This window comes from Cervus canadensis, chromosome 23 (assembly GCF_019320065.1).
Source record: "Cervus canadensis isolate Bull #8, Minnesota chromosome 23, ASM1932006v1, whole genome shotgun sequence".
Lineage (NCBI taxonomy): Eukaryota > Metazoa > Chordata > Mammalia > Artiodactyla > Cervidae > Cervus > Cervus canadensis.
The window spans coordinates 20,421,983-20,438,484 of record NC_057408.1 but is presented as its reverse complement, the minus strand read 5'-3'; the positions used below and the strand labels follow the sequence as shown (position 1 = coordinate 20,438,484).

The 16,502-nt window shown below is 50.3% G+C and overlaps 1 protein-coding gene across 3 annotated transcripts in view; it reads left to right on the top strand.

The window, feature by feature from the left end:
• The window catches only part of ZNF407 (zinc finger protein 407), a 374,140-nt gene extending 358,952 nt beyond the window's left edge, over positions 1-15,188 (top strand). For all 3 annotated transcript variants that reach the window (XM_043444134.1, XM_043444136.1, XM_043444135.1), the window contains exon 9: positions 13,182-15,188. In XM_043444134.1, coding sequence (XP_043300069.1) covers positions 13,182-14,485 — 1,304 coding nt within the window. In that variant the 3' untranslated portion in view covers positions 14,486-15,188. The remainder of the gene's footprint in view (positions 1-13,181) is intronic.
• Positions 15,189-16,502: the final 1,314 nt, after the last annotated feature.

Genomic DNA, 16,502 nt, shown 5'->3' with positions numbered 1-16,502 from the left:
AGAAGGAAGAAACCCACTGCTTTGTAAGTCTCAGAAGCCATCAATGTGTTATTTTATTACATTGATGTCCATTTTTCATTATCTTCATGAATGGGTATTTCCCATCTTAATGCACAGTACTTGTATATGATAAACCAGCCAGTTTTAACATGGCTTTTTAATATTTCTGAATTTCCATTCAAACAGTCAGAATTCTGATTTGAAATCACACTGGGCCAAATATGATAACTGTAAATCCATCTGAGCTGTAATGCTACCATCAGCCCATTAATTTCCACATCTAAATAACTCAGTCAACTACTGTCTTGTGGAGGTGGAGGTGCATCAGATACTTAAGAGAATGTTTATGATTCATAGCTTAACGGGAAAGGACTGACTATACTACGTCATTTTTTTAAAGGCAGCGATACGAGACCAATGATGTGGTGCCATTCTCTGTAGACTGGACTGTGGTGGAGGCCAGGTTATCAGCTGGCCCCAAGAGTACCAGCTTATCCTGGAATCACAGGGTTCTTTGGCATGGAGAAGCTGAGAGCATCTGACTTAGTGGGTTTTGAACCAGGTGCCGAGAGCCCTGGGCCTTCCCAGAAAGGTGGATGGAAGCAGAGCCCCTGCGGAGATCTCTGCCCACTCAGCTCGCACTGCCTCACTCCCCTCCACCTCGTATCTGGGCGTTCCCAGGGAGCGTTGCATCCTTCTGATACGTCTGTTGCATCCACTCATCATCCAGAGGTTAGAAGGTCAAGCCAGTGCACAGCACCCTGATGTCAGCACAGCGGAGGCCTCCCCACTCTCCTGCCCCCACCAGCCAGGACTCAACATCCGCCTTGGCCCAGCCCCTGGGCAGCCCTGCAGAGAACCCCGGGCACAGTTGGCCTCTCTTCCTCGGTGTTTTCATGGTGCTGAAGTTAAACCTAATTAGACGGTTTCTCTCTCTAGGTCCACATGTTCTTCCACATGTGAAGGTTTAAGCCAAAAAGTCTCTTATCAGGGTTTACTGTATTTCCTCCCAAATGCCCCTTGCCCTCTGACCTTCAGTATGTCCAAGGTAAGTTTGGGCCAGATAAGTTGTGTTCATGACCGTTTCTTTGTAGATTGAAAAGGAGTGAAGCCTTCTTTACTATATCCAAAATTCAAGCAAATTTTGAGCATATCAGAATATTTAGGATTCTGATTCTTCATGTGTGAAAGTGAAAGTCACTCAGTCGTGTCCAACTCTTTGTGACCCCATGGACTATACAGTCCATGGAATCCTCCAGGCCAGAATACTGGAGTGGGTAGCCATTCCCTTCTCCAGGGGATCTTCCCAACCCAGGGATTGAACCCAGGTCTCCCACATTGCAGGAGGATTCTTTACCAGCTGAGCCACAAGGGAAGCCCAAGAATACTGGAATGGGTAGCCTTTCCCTTCTCCAGGGGATCTTCCCAACCTAGGAATTTAACTGGGGTCTCCTTCATTGCAGGCAGATTCTTTACCAACTGAGCTATCAGGGAAGCCCCTTTTTATCATCCCGCGTTTTGAATTTATTTATTTATTTATTTATCTATGTGTATAAATAAATTCAAAAAGCGGGATGATACAACCAAGAATTGAATGATAAAAGAGTGTTTCTAAGAGAGAACCTAAGCTCAGTGAGGTGAGCTGGCTAAGTTATAATTTGGGGGATTGCTTGTATGTTGTGTAGGGAAAGCTGGTGTACGTGGATGGTGTATGGTTATTAATTCACAAACAGGACAGGGTCAGATATAAGAGCAGAGGAAGCCAATAGTGTTTGTTCCGGACAATGGGAGTCACTGGGAAGAGGGAGGCCCAGACGGCAGAAGTTACTCAAAGCACCTGGAAGAAAAGAAGGTGAGGCTAGACTGTCCAGCACCCGGGCCTAGCACAGGAGGTCGCGGGGCGGCTCCTGGGGGGTTGGAGGTACCCTGGCCCCTGGGCTGGCACCAGTTAGCACAGCTTCTGAGGTGCCTTTAATGGAACCTTTCCTAGGAGGTGTTTTTTTCCTTCATTTTATGTCTGTGATTTATCCACCTGACTTCCTGGAATTTCTGTTAAGAATTCCAGATACTCAGTAATACTTTTCAGAGCTTAGTGACTACTAACGGGTGCCTTGGCGCTCTGTAGATGGAGGAAGACAGCAGCTGCTAGACCAGTAGGATAACACACAAGCGCAGTAATCAAATGGACGTACACAAACGCCGAGATGCATGGTGTCATTCTCCCGGTTCTGCCCTTTGGCAATTCAGCTCCGAGTTTCTTCCAGCCAGCAAATGAGGAATTAATTCAGTACTGTCATTCTGATTGTCTTGCGACTCCGAGAAAGAGTGGGACATCTCTGCTCAGGAAAATACTTGACGGCATTTAATAATAAATAGGGGTGAAGGAAAACATATGAATTTTCATATCCCTGTGAACGTCCTTCCAAGTTTTGAAGACCTCCCTTTTCTCCTTCCTATCGGTGAAGCCACTAAAACTAATTGTGTCGTGTTCTGATTAATGCCACATGTGAGGATTCATAGCTCAGTGCTCGTGTGCTCCAAGGAAGATGGCCAGGGTCGTGCCCTCGTGTTAGTCGTGGAACTAGAACGACACGTGTTGGGGTTTGTCTGCAGGGGGCGAGGTCTGCGCCCCGCCCTGTGCTCAGCTGGTTGCCAGCCCGTGACTCTCAGTTTGGGGGTCCGTTTCACGGTGTTCCTGGCGATCCGTTCCTGTTGGAGAGATGCTTCTGGTCTCGGTGGTGTTCCTGACATCCCACGTGGTTGCTCACCTCCTTCTTACTTGTTTTCTGAGACCCAGGGTCTTGACCACCTAGTCATCTCCTCTGACTCTGACTTTCCTGCGCTTACCAGGGTCCCCTTGGTCTCTCTGCCTAACTGCGATCTCCTTTCAGCCTAACACACTGCCTGGGGGAGGTCACCCCTCCTTATCATGGGCCCCACCTCCATGCTGGTAGCATTCAAGCACGCAGTTTCCAACCAAGCCCAACCCTTCTGTTGGCCCAAAGCACAATGCCGGAAAGAATCCCCGTGCTACTTCATGGTTCTCCCACAGGAATCCAGTTCTCAGCTTGACTTCTAAATTGAGAGCTGCTCTCATGAGCTGATGCGGTAATCCTTGACATTTTCTGCCGTTAAAAAAATCAACGGGGGTATTTTCATACATTTTTATAATTACGTTTAAAATGTTTGCTTTGTTTTGAAATGACAAGATAAGAGAGCCTGCTATTTGCAAGCACTTATTTGCAAATAACATATTTTGCTTGTGCACAGTCATTATTCTTGAAGAATTAAATTGATATGTTTTCTTTCCCTTTGGGATATGATATTGCATGTATATGGGTGTAATAGTTCCCCTTTTTAATTGGCTTTTAAAGTACCAGAGATATTTTTATGTGCTATGTAAGAATCTGGATCCAGATTCCAGATCATTCTGAAGGTCCACTTGAGGTGGATTTGCAGAATCCCCAGCACAGCACATTCTCCTTGACTTATATTTCAGTGATCAAGTCTCACACGCTGCTGGCACTCAGAGCTCCTGAGGTTTCAGCTGCTGGTGTTTCAGTGTTGTAATTTGTAAGTTTATTTTCATTCATTCCATCCATTTAAAAGCAAGGGTTCAAGCCTCCAAGTTTGGACTTTGATACTTTCAAATGAGTATTTAGCCTTGATTATCCCAGGCATGTGGATACCCTGCGATTTTAACAGAGGAGTTTAACTTGGGTATTTAGGAAGATGTTCAAAATAAAGATGGTAGGATTCACTGGTTCAGGAGAAGATAGGTTGTCATTTTCCACGTTGACCAGCTGTCTCCCCACCCCTGACCCCACCTCTGTCCTGTCCTCACTGCAGAGAAGGCTGCGTGCTGGGCCGGCCTTGGAGCAGGACAGTACCCGTCGCCCCCCAAAATCAGTCTGGTGGACCCCGGGAAGGGCAGGTCTACAGCCCCTGCTCACTCGTACGTTCACAGCCTCGAGTCAGAGCCTGCTCTGCCTGTGCCCGAGCTGGGTGGTCGGGTCCTCACTGTGAACCTTCCCCGGTGCCGGCCGCCCACAGCCGGGCACTGTGTCCCCCTGTTCTTGGTCCCCAGACTCAGGGTGTCTGCGGTCCTCAGACCCATTCCTGGGAGCAGGTGGGCTCCACCCGGTACCCACTCAGTGGATGCTTGGGGCCCTCACACACAGGAAAGGTAGCAGCCGTGTACCCAGAACGGATGATTCATTGACTACGTGGAGAAGAAACTCACGTTGTTTTAAGTCTACACCAGCAGCTGCCGCTGCTCGGCTGTGAGCAGATGTTAGGCCTCCAAAAGCCTGGCTGATAATTAAAACACTAACAGTGCGCTTTGCCCAGCTGCAGGTTCTGCCTGCTGTAAACTCGATTCTGATGGTGCCTCTGTGCTGTGACTGAGGAGTGGTTTGCTCTTTACCTTCATACACAAGGGTCTGCAGTGGAGACAGTCGTCCGCTTCCTCTCATCTCCTCAGGAAAGACAGGAAGATGCTTTGAAACACAGGCAGTTGGAACATGCCTACAAAAATGAACGTGATCTTTTCATTGGGTTTGCCAGAAACACACAGGAGGCTAGTTTTATCTACCGTTGGCCTGTGAACTCAGCTGTGTTAGAGGAGGTCCACCAGCGCCATTGATTGGGCTTCTTATTTGCGTGATTTTACCTTTTAAGTGTGTGTAACAGTTACAGCTTCTGAAAAGGAGGCCTTGTCTCCTAATAGTGCATTATCTCTACAGGGAGTTTTATAAGACAGGCAGAGGACGTTCAGGAAAAGGGCGTCGGGCTTCCTAATTTTCTGAGGGCGTAACTCCAGAAAGAATGTCAGCACTCACTTGAGTTGATGTCTTTAAGTCAAATGGAAGTGGCCTTGCAGTAAGCAGACAGGGCTGCTGTTCCTCTGGAGTCTTCTAAGGCCTTCAGAAATGCTGCCGGCCTAAAATCCCCCCGCTTGTTCAAGGCCCCAGGCTTCCGAGTGCAAGGGTGTGGCATGTGGCTTACCTTTCATCGGCGGACCACGAACACACACGGATGAGGTCAGAGGCTTGGGGTGGAGGTCTGGACGCCAGGGCTCCTGGGGAATCACACGCATATCCCAGGTGGGCTCCCTGCAGCGGCCAGGCCCAACCCGACCCCCAGAACGCATGTGGGATGCCAAGGGCACAACCCTGGGCAGCCCCCTCCCTCCCAGCTTCTTCAAGACGTTTGAGCGCTTTCTGCTAGGAAACCCAATGGGCGTTAGGAATACTCTTGGCGGGTAAAGGCTGAGATCAGAGCACTTCACCATCTGACTTTAGTCCCATTTCATCCCCCTTGTGAATCATGATGACACGCTTCTGCCCCATGGGCCAGATCTCCAAAGTTCTGGGGTCCCGTCCTGAGGGATCTGCACCCCTGCGGCCTCGGCAGCAGGGAAACAGTTACCACGCCTGCCCGCCTCTCCAGCCCCAAAGCCTGTCAGGATGACCTTAAAGGACCCGTCTTCCTGAGAGAGGTTTGCCTACATGACCCCCATTAGATCTCCATGCAGCAAGTGATCGTCTGTACCTAAGGGTCTGATGCAGTACAGCATCTCTTAGGGTCTGTGACTTTAAAGGTAAAATACTGTCTTTATCCTTTGTTACTCCTCAGTGCCCATGGAAATACTGAGGCCCATGGAGACACAAAGTTAGAAACCCATCCGATCCTGTATTACCAACTGGAAATAAAATTTATTCATGGTTTTTCCTGAGCATCTTAGAATATCTTTCAGGGGTCTTACATGTGATTGTCTTTGACCACCGCTAGTCCTGAGTGTAGTACTAGTGATAACTTGGGGGGAAAGGACTAAGGCTTTTGTTTCTTAAATCTGGGCCCTGCCTGATTATACATACTCCCTTCAGTTAAACAGGTAGCTTATAAAATTGTCCTTGAACTTAGGTCAAAGAGTCTCTCAGAAAAGATGTGGACTACAGTTAATTTTTTACAGAATAATAACTTTCCTCATCTCTTCTTATAAAACGATGGCCTTCATGAAATTGAGGACAGAGCAGTGACCTTTACTGTAACTCTGTGACATAGACCTTTGTTTTTATTTGTGGCATAAAGCAGGGACTTACCAGGGTGCCTCTTACTTATCAAGTTGTGGTGTGTTTAACACATTCTTAGGCCAGGGCAAACTGGTTTCAGAATGACTAGCACAAGCCTGAGCTTTGAAATACATCCCACCAGGATGGCTGTCACACTAACAAGCATGCCAACATCCGAAGATAATTTCAATTTTGTGTCTCCAGTAACCTCAGTATTTCTAATTGTATGTGAATGTTATTAACATTAACCAAAATGCATTTCTCACCCTTGAAAATAATGAGACGTAAGGTACCGACCGCCCTTGGTTCTCTCTCTGAAAAAGACGGTGAAATCGTCATATTGTCATTTTGGTACACAGCCCACTGCGATCATGGCCACACTGTTCCGGCGGGACTGGGTCAGGGTTTCCTGCAGGGAGGCAAGCCTGTGGAGCACAGCTCCCTGACTGGCCTCAGACTTCTTCAAGCCGGGCTGCAGGGGGCGCCGCTGGGGCCTTCCTGCAGGCTCACTGGCGTATCAGTAACTATTATTGTCCAGAAAATGACTCCATTACAGAGCAGTTACTGATATCGATGTGATTGGCTATACGATTGGTGAATGCCATTATACGAATAATTTATTCCCTGCTTTGAGATTTCTAAAAGGTTATATTTCATTGAGTTTTAATTTGTCATTTTTCCAGCTTTCACTTGAGAAACTTACAAGCTTTTGTGACATTAAAATATGGCTCTAATTTATTAGCATAATCTGTTAATATTGTTTCATTTTAATAGACATTAAGTATGATTTCTTAACATTCTTGTTAAAATCACATCTTAAAACTGAAGTTGAGGAAAACCGTACGTGGCTTAAGAATCACAGTGTCATATGTGCCTCAGATTTTTATATGAAAGGCATTACGTTCTTAATCGCATCATATTCGAGGTGCTTTGATTGTGACAGTGAGGCAACCTAGCATTTTCAAGCTTAGTGCCCTCCCAAAATATAAAATGGTAAAACACACACAGTGTCTGAGACATAACCTAGCAGTGTATAAACATGTAATGCTGTTGCAGGAGCAGCTTAGAAATTTAAAATAAATGCTGGCTGGCGGCGGCACAGTGGCTCACGTCGGATATTAGCACAGGCTTCCCTGATGCAGCCGACATTTCAGCCGCACAAGTCTTTTTAATGCCATCTTTATCTGCTACACGATGCATGAAATCTACTTTCGGTTTTAGAACTGCTGGTGACCTCTGACCCCTTTAGTGGAGACACAATGTGACCTTTCTATTGTCATCAGCTTTCATTCTCCTGAAAATTCCATGAATTTTTATTACAAGTTTTTTTTTAAGCCAAGCTGAGTCTTCAACAAATTACTTGACGCAGATGAGATGAAGTTGTTGGAGTGGGTGAGACAAGTTTTACAGCCCGCGCGTGAGCCGTGAGGAGCCCAGCCTCTGTCCTGCGATGTCATACGCCAGTAACTGCTGAGCCTACTATTGGATAAATACATCATTTTATGGAACATTGATTGTTCTATAAACCCAATGGAGTATTATGCTCTATGATCAAACCATTTAGATTGTGTGTCGAGCACAGAAAATGCCATATTCAGGATGGTACTAAAAGTGCCATTTGTGTATTTTATGGGCGTCATTACAGGGGAACTTCTCTCTGTAGGCCCTGTTTACGGCAAAATTTTTTAGTCTGTAATGACATTTTTCATTCACAACGTATGCCTTCAAGAGAGGGGGCCTTGTTTTATTTGTTTCATTCGAGTTTACTGCACAAATTCTGTACATTTTAATTAAATGTAAGCTTAACAAAAGCATAAGGTATTTATTCTATGAGAAAAAATGATGACAGTAATGAAAGACTAACACGCACGCAGAAAGGAAGCAGCCAGGTACTAAACCCTAGCTGCAGCTTCGGCCGACGGCAGAGCAGAGACGCATGCACGTTGTGGGGAGCGGGGGGGAGTCTCCAGGTGACCCCCCCACCCCGCTCCTTCTCGTGGTCCCAGCGCCGGAGAGGTTCTCTTCCAAGGGGACAAGGCAGGAGGCAGTGCACTCCACAGTGATCTTCTGCAGAAGGGGGCTCTCGTATTGAAGAGCATTTCCCTGAAAACAAAGCCTCAGCGCCCCCCCAACACACACACCCCCCCAAAAAAAATTCTTTCTATTACAACTGAGTTGTAAACTTTCAATGTGTTTGGCTATGAGAAGGCAGTAAAGTAGCTCTGTCCTTATGAAAGGAGATAGGCAGTGAGTTGGGAATCTCATAAACGGGCCCATCTCACCTGCATTTGCATCTTCTACACAAATCTTCTCACTGTCCTATTGGAAACAGATCCAGAAAGGGCTGGTTTAGACCCTGTTGGTTAGCTACTATCAGCATACTGAAACTGGACACTGTCTTTGATAAATGCCAAGTGAAATACAAATATTATGTGGAGTATCCGTGCTTTGTTAAAGATGTGTGTGCAGTTTTGAAGCAGTAACAGTGACTAAGCAGTTGTGGATAAAATTGGCACAAACTTGCTGTGTTCCAGATACTGTGTCCATTGGCCATTTGCATTGGTGAGCTTTACAGTTCATATTTACTTGAAAGATCTCAAAAATTGAAGTTGATGTGCCCAGTAAATTCTTGGTCATAGCCGGGTTAGAATGTAAAGTTACAGTAGAGACTCACATTAGTTTAAATGACTCTTGAACGTCTACACATCTCAACATTAATTCATTATGGACGAAATGGAAGAGTCTTCAGTGGGTGAATCTTTTCCAATCTGATTGAGGCTGTTACATTTTATAGGCGCTATTTTTCAAAGCAGTACTGACAGCACTCGAAGTTATTAAATTGCTGAATCAAAGCTGGACCTGCGGCCGCATTTATGAACTGTGATGGAGTCGCCGGCTTGCGCGGAGTCGAGGTGAAGGTGCTGGCGTTGATGAGCTTCGTCACACCCGTGGTGACAGCAGTATTTACCCACGTAGTTTACTTTAATGGTCTGGAAGTGGCTTAACCCACCTCCGGATTCAAATAAATTCAGTAAGCAGTTCTGAGTCGCATCATTATCAGTGCTGCCCAGGATTCAGCCGATAATTCTGTAACTTCAGTCCCGCTGCAGACTAAAGAAGGAGTCGCCTGGACTCAGCATGTAGCATCTCCCTCAGGGAGCGTCGAGGACGGGGTGCTCATGTCTTCCAGCTAAGCAGCTCCTCCTTGGTTAACGTCAGGGCAGTTGTGTTATTCAGTCACCGAGTCGTGTCCGAATCTTTGTGACCCCATGGACTGTAGCCCGCCAGGCTCCTCTGTCCATGGGATTTCCCAGGCAAGAATACTGGAGTGGGTAGCCATTCCTTTCCCCAAGGCATCTTCTCAACCCAGCGTTGAACCCGGGTCTCCGGCACTGCAGGCAGGTTCTTTACCACTGAGCCCCCAGGGCAGTAGGCCCGCTTCTCAATCAGTTAGGGATGGGGGCCTGTGACTGGAAGGCTGCTTGCTTTATGTTTTGTATCCATATTTCTCCCCCCCCCCCCCAGTTATCAACAAAATGACCTTGGAATTAAAGAATGGGCAGGAGCCAATTGGGTCAGGTGCCGAGTGTGATGAAGACATGTGGAATGTTCCATTCGAAGTAGAAAAGTACAGGGGAGGAGAGGGGTCAAAGGGCAGCACAGAGAAGATCCGGGGTCCTCAGTTCAGTCCAGTCACTCAGTCATGTGACTGCAGCTCACCAGCCTCCCTGTTCATCACCAACTCCTGGAATCTACTCAAACTCATGTCCATCGAGTCTGTGATGCCATCCAGCCTTCTCATCCTCTGTCATCCCCTTCTCCTCCTGCCTTCAATCTTACCCAGCATTGGGGTCTTTTCCAATGAGTCAGTTCTTCACATCAGGTGGCCAAAATATTGGAGCTTCAGCATCAGTCCTTCCGATGAATAGGACTGATTTCCTTTATGATTGACTGGTTGGATCTCCTTGCAGTGCAAGGGACTCTCGAGAGTCTTCTCCAACACCACAGTTCAAAAGCATCAATTCTTCAACGCTCAGCTTTCTTTATGGTCCAACTCTCACATCCATACATGACTACTGGAAAAACCATAGCTTTGACTTGATGAACCTTTGCCAGCAAAGTAATGACTTTGCTTTTTAATATGCTGTCTAGGTTGGTCATAGCTGTTCTTCCAAGGAGCAAGCGTCTTTTAATTTCATGGTTGCAGTCACCATCTGCAGTGATTTTGGAGCCCAAGAATAAAAAGTCTGTCACTGTTTCCATTGTTAACCCATCTATTCGCCATAAAGTGATGGGACTGGATGCCATGGTCTTTGTTTTTTGAATGTTGAGTTTTAAGCCAGTTTTTCACTCTCCTCTTTCATCAACAGATTCTTTAGTTCTTTTTCACTTTCTGCTATAAGGGTGGTATCATCTGCATATCTGACGTTATTGATTTCTCCCAGCAATCTTGATTCCAGCTTGTGCTTCATCCAGCCCAGCATTTCGCATGATGTACTCTGCATATAAGTTAAATAAGCAGGGGGGTCCTAGCTGGGAGAAAACTGGGCAGAGATGGCGACCCCCACCAGCTGAGACTCAGGCCTGCGTGGAGGCACAGGACCTGTGGAGCTCCCCACCCATCGGGCAGGCCTTCTGCTCCTGCACTGAGCCCAGTTCTGCCCTCTTTGAGGAGCGAGTTTAGGAGGATTGATGTTCAGAACATGCCCATGTGATGAGGTTAAAGCACAGGGCACGGGAGCCCCCTCTGATCCTAACCCCGGCCATGGGAAGGCTCCCTCTGGCTTCAGGAGTTAGGGGGATGCAGTGGCCTGACTTCTTGAAAATCCTGACCAGTGACCCTTCCCAGCAGCACACTGAATGCTGAGAGTTTGCGTTTTTAAAACTTTACACGTGGTTCCCAGTCTGGGGCCATGGCCCACACACAGTCTGCATATGAGCCCAGGTGTCCTCGTGGTGAACATAATTAAACATCTTCTGTGAATCCAGCCTGACTTGCTGTCCCTGCTGAAAGGCAGGCCTTGCCCGGGTCTTTGCTTAAAGTGGACTCTGTACTGAAAGAAACGCTTTCTCACAGAATGGCACCAATGCAGTAAGCAAAATAGTTGTCCTATTTTTAAGGAATGTTAGCAACAATAATCAACAATTCTTAATCCTTTTTTCTCCTTTGGTAAGAATAAAGTGTGCTTCTTTAAAAAAGGACCTACATGAGGGAGAGTGAAGTGAAATATTTTAAATGTGGTTGCCATTGAGATAAGGAAATACTTGAGATCGTTCAGAACTCATTCTCTCACTTAGGAGGCTTCCCAGGAGGTGCTAGTGGTAAAGAACCTGCCTGCTAGTTCAGGAGACGTGAGAGTCTTGGGTTCGACCCATGGGTTGGGAAGATCCCCTGGAGGAGGAAATAGCAGCCCACTCCGCATGCTTGCCTGGAGAATCCCATGGACAGAGGAGCCTGGGGGGCTGTGGAGTCACAGAGACCAAAGCAGCTTAGCACCACTCACTTAGGAGGGTGGGAGGCGGCAATAAGAAACTAGTAGAGAACTAGGGGCTTAAAGGAGAAAACAGGAGCTCAGTTTAAGTGACTGTAGGTTTTGCTCAGCTTTCCCTGTAGAGTTAACAAAGAAGCCTCGCCTCTGTCGCAGGTGGCCTGAGGGGACCAGTGTCCACGCGCCTGACAATATCCTCCGCCTCGCTTCTGGGGCCAGAGCCCCCTTTCTGTAACAGGAGGGAGGCCTGAAAGGTGGGCTTGACGCTCTCAGCCCAGCGGCAGCTCAGGGCTGCCCTGCCTTCCCTGGGCGGGCAGCGGGCGTCCACCCTGCAGGGACAGGAGCCTTCCGCAGGGACGGCCAGGTGCGCCAAGGCCGGTGCCCACAGGCGCCCTCTCCCGGGCCCGCCCGCCCTGCGCTGTCGGGCTCGTGCCTGGTCCCTCGGGCTTATCTCCTCGTGACACGATCGCAGGGTGCTCACCATGGGGAAGGCAGGGCCAGTGTTTACGGTAATAAACGCTGGGCCCCCGGCACAGTTCTCAAACAGATGCACTCACTTAACTTTCCTGATTAAAAACGCTCAACAGGTGTCTTCTCCGTGCAGACTGTGGCCCACGTGCCTTAGTGCCTCCTGCAGAGGGGCCCTGACAGCCTGGTCCCGGCCCAGCCTGTGATCCCAGGAGCCGGCCCGGCCACCCCCAGACCCCAGGTCTGCTGCCCTGGGTGCTCTGTCTCCAGGCTCTTACCGCTCAGACCCGGGGGCGAGCTTGGATGTTCCTATCCCTTCGGGCAGGCTGTGCGGCTGTCTCTCTGCTCCTCTTGCTGAGTGTCCTTCCCCAGAGCCTGGGCATGGTGGTCCTCTCTATGATTTGAAGGGCGGCTGCGTGCCAGGCGCTTGGCCAGACGTCACAGCGACACGGTGGGACCCGCTCCGGCTGCCCTGGGGGCTGTGCACTCAGTCTCCGGCCTGTGTGCCGCCCCCGAGCGCCAGACGGCGGAGACCCTGCATCTGTGCTGGGTGCCCGGCCGCCGTGGACCACTCCGGCAGGCCGGCCACCCTGCTCCCGGGCTCAGCACCTGACACGCAGCAGGGGCTCACACGCCCGGGGCCTTAAACTCTCACAGCTGGGGTTTACCGAGGGCAAGTTTATAAATTCAGTATGCAAAGCTTTCATTCTTCTCGTCGAACAAACAGACACACTAAGCTAATGTTGGGACATGGAAAAAAGATTCTCCTTTGAGTTGAAAGGAAAATGCCCTTAACACCAGCTACTGGACATCTTATTAGAAATGAGCATGACGGAGGAGATTCCTCGTACTCTTTTCACAGGAATTGGAAAGAGACCATGGCTGCTGAGATTGTATCTGGACAGTCAGCCAGGGATGTGGGCGTCTCCCCCGACAACACAGCCCTGCTCTGTGTTGCTGGGAGCTGGGAGCACCCATGGAGGCCCTGAGTACCCCCCAGGCCCCGCCCCCCAACGCAGGCAGCTGGGGGATCTGAGTCGTGGGTCATGGGGATGCTTCTGTTGAGGTTTTCCAGCTTCTTCAGAACTGTCTTACTTCTAATCCTAAAAGTCACTTTTCTAGGCTCTAACTGGTCCCTGTCTCCCCCTAGGCATCGTGTCCAAGTCCTATGAATGCCGCCTGAAGGGCCAGGGAGCCACCTTCGTGGAGACGGACAGCCCGTTCACGGCGGCTGCACTGGCGGAGGAGTCTCCGGTCAAGGACAGGCCGCTGCGTAGCAGCAGGAGGTCGGCGGCACCGCCTGAGCCGGTCCAGCAGGTCATCATCATCCAGGGCTATGAGGGCGAGTTCGCCCTGGATGCCTCCGTGGAGGAGACGGCCGCGGCCACGCTGCAGACGCTGGCCCTGGCCGGCCAGGTGGCCCGCGTGGTACACATCACCGAGGACGGCCAGGTCATCGCCGCCGGGCAGAGCGGGGCGCACGGGGGCGGCGGGGCTCCCGGCCCAGGCCTGCCGGAGCCGCTGGCCGACGGAGCCACGCAGGTGGTGGTCGTGGGCGGCTCAATGGAAGGGCACGGCGTGGACGAGCCCCTCAGCCCCGGCGGGGCCGTCATTCAGCAGGTGACCAAGCAGGAGATTCTAGACCTAGCCGAGGCTGGGGTCCCCCCGCCCGACGCGGCCTCGGCCTTGGACGCCCTGCTGTGCGCAGTCACCGAGCTGGGAGGGGCGGAGGGCCCGGCGGCGGCCGAGGAGAAGGGCAGGGCTGGGCCCAGGGACATGCTGGTGCAGCTGCCGGAGCAGGAGGCAGCCATGCCCGCGGCCCCAGAGATCCATGTGTTCCATGACGGGCCGGACAGTGCGGCCGCCGCGGAGCCGGTGGAGGTGCTGACCCAGCTGGTGCGGCCGGCTGCTGTGATCGCGTCACAGGAGCGCACGCAGGTGGCCTTCAAGAAGGTGGTGCAGGGCATGCTGCAGTTCGCTGTGTGCGACTCGGCGGCAGCCGGCCAGCTGATGAAGGACGGCGTCACGCAGGTCATCGTCAACGAAGAGGGCACGGTGCACATGCTGGCCCGCGAGGGCTCCCAGATCATCATGCAGGAGGCCGAGGCACGCGGGCCGCACGTGGACTTGGCCGAGGCGGACGGCGAGATCTCGCAGATCATCGTCACCGAGGAGCTGGTGCAGGCCATGGTCCAGGAGTCCAGCGGCGGCTTCCCCGAGGGGGCCACACACTACATCGTGACTGAGCTGCCGCCCGGCGTGCAGGACGAGCCGGCCGTGTACTCGCACACCGTCATTGAGGCGGCCGGCTCCCAGGAGCTCCTGCAGGCTGGGGCCGTGGTCCCCGGTGGAGCCGAACAGCTGACGAGCATGGTCATCTACACCCAGGAGGGCTCCCCGGCAGCCGCGGTCATCCAGAGCCAAAGAGACAGCAGCGAAGTCCACGAAGCCTGAGGCCGGAGCCCAGCCGCCGGCGCCAGGCTGAGAGACTAGCACGCAAGGCCGTGTGCCCTGCACCTGCCAGCGAAGCGCGCGTCTGAGGGGCCGGGGATGGCCCTGCGCTGACTGCGTGCTCGGGGCACCGGGGACGCGCATGTAGGAGCGTGGCCGGCAGCGGGGCGGGGCCGCCCGAGGCAAGTCTGGTTACCGTTTGGTTCCTCTGTTGATGCTCCTCCCCCTGTTCTACCCATTGTGCAGAGAAGTTAAGTTGTTTTCTGTTTTGTTCCCACAAATGTTTTCCCATTTCAGTTGTGAAGGGACTGTGCCCTAGCCATGGAAGAGTGGCTCCAGACACGGCTGCCCTTGCAGTCCAGCATGTCCCCATTGTAACAATTTATTACATGTTTGATTAAAAATTGCAGCTACGTTCGTTACCACGTGGAAGCAGCCTGCTCCTGTTCATTTTCCTGGAAATGTTAGGATCACAGCGTCCCCAGACCAAAGGCAGCCTGTTCATTTTGTGTACCCCCTTCCTCTTCCAGACGTTGTACGTGTGGTCCTTGCCCGGGTTGCTTCAGCTTAAAAGATTCCTCCTTAAGCCTATGGTTAAGAAAAGCCTTGACGTTTATTAAAATAAACCTTAGTTAAGAAAACCCAATGCTTCTAATTTTGACTGTTTCATACAATAAAGTCTATATGAAATGTGCATTCTGAAAAATACTGTTTGTATCAGTATTTTGCTTTTATAACATGTTTCTTAATGTTGATATCATTTTCACAGGAGTTATCAGTGATTTATGTCCGTGTGAAAGAGCTGACATCAAACATCAGTGATAGAGAGCCATGGCCTGGGCCCCGCAGGACTGTGTGTGCCTCGCTGTGGGGTCCCTTCCACTGGGGGGGGCAAGTTCATAGCCAGGTGACCCGCTTCTTAATTGCTTCTCTCCCAAAATTGTAAAATCCTCCCCTCCCTCAAACGCAAAGGTTGTTTTTGTTCTGTTTCTTTTTTCTTTGAAATAAATGGATAGCACTAAAAGAGAAGGATGACATTTTCTTTCCAGCAGCCAACTGACGGGCAGCCATAGAACACGCAGAGTACTTGTCCCCCGCTGGCCAGCGCCCACTCCCCTCTCCACCCTGCTGAGCGCGCTGGGTTCCACTGGCCGTCTCTGCACCCCGGTGCCCTGTGCTCCACATTGGGCCCATGACCCAGGCAGATTCTGGTGACAGTAACATAGTCTATCATGGTTAGCATCTTAAAATTGTCAAGAGCAGAAGGGAGAAAAGGAAGAGAAAATGGTGCTGTTGTGGTTTCAATCACAGTCCTGTTTACACACCCCCTGAGAGGTCAGCTTGGAAGACACAGACCTTCTGTGTCTCCCCTGACCTGGTCCTCAGAGCCCCAGGTGCCGCCCATCTGAGGGCACCTCCCTCCAAAAAAAAAATTTAAAAAGGAAAATCTCAGGCTTGACACTGCAATTCATAATTAGCTGGGTATGACTTGCCCCCGATTCTTAAAAATGGCAGGGCAGTTCCGCTCCTCCTCAACACTGTCTTCAGCAAACAGTGACAGCAGCAACTTCCGTGTGTTTTGTCGAGAGGAAGATGACCTTTACAAAGTGATGCCCCTCGCCAAGCTTCTCATACATGTTTTTTTAAAAAAAAAGTGGAGGTGGGGGATGATTTTCAGTGGGAAAATATCTTCTTGATCATTCCTCCCGTTAGCTGCAGCCCGCGGCCTTCGGCTTGGATGCTAATTCCTAACCGCGCTTAGTCCTGTATGGCTAACCTTTCTGCCGCAGTCCTGGGTGTTGACACTGACATGCTGCAGTTTACCGTTTGTGATTTATTTAGGATAAATATGTCTCAGGTGGCATTTAATCCTTCATAAAACCAGTGTAGCCTGCAGTGTCAAACCAGCAATCGTGTTGTATGCACAATGAAAAGAGCAGGCCTTTGCATAAAAAAAAAAAAAAAAAACCTGTCCAGAAGGTGTTTCAAGGCTCAGAAGGATTGCAGAGGATTCACTAGG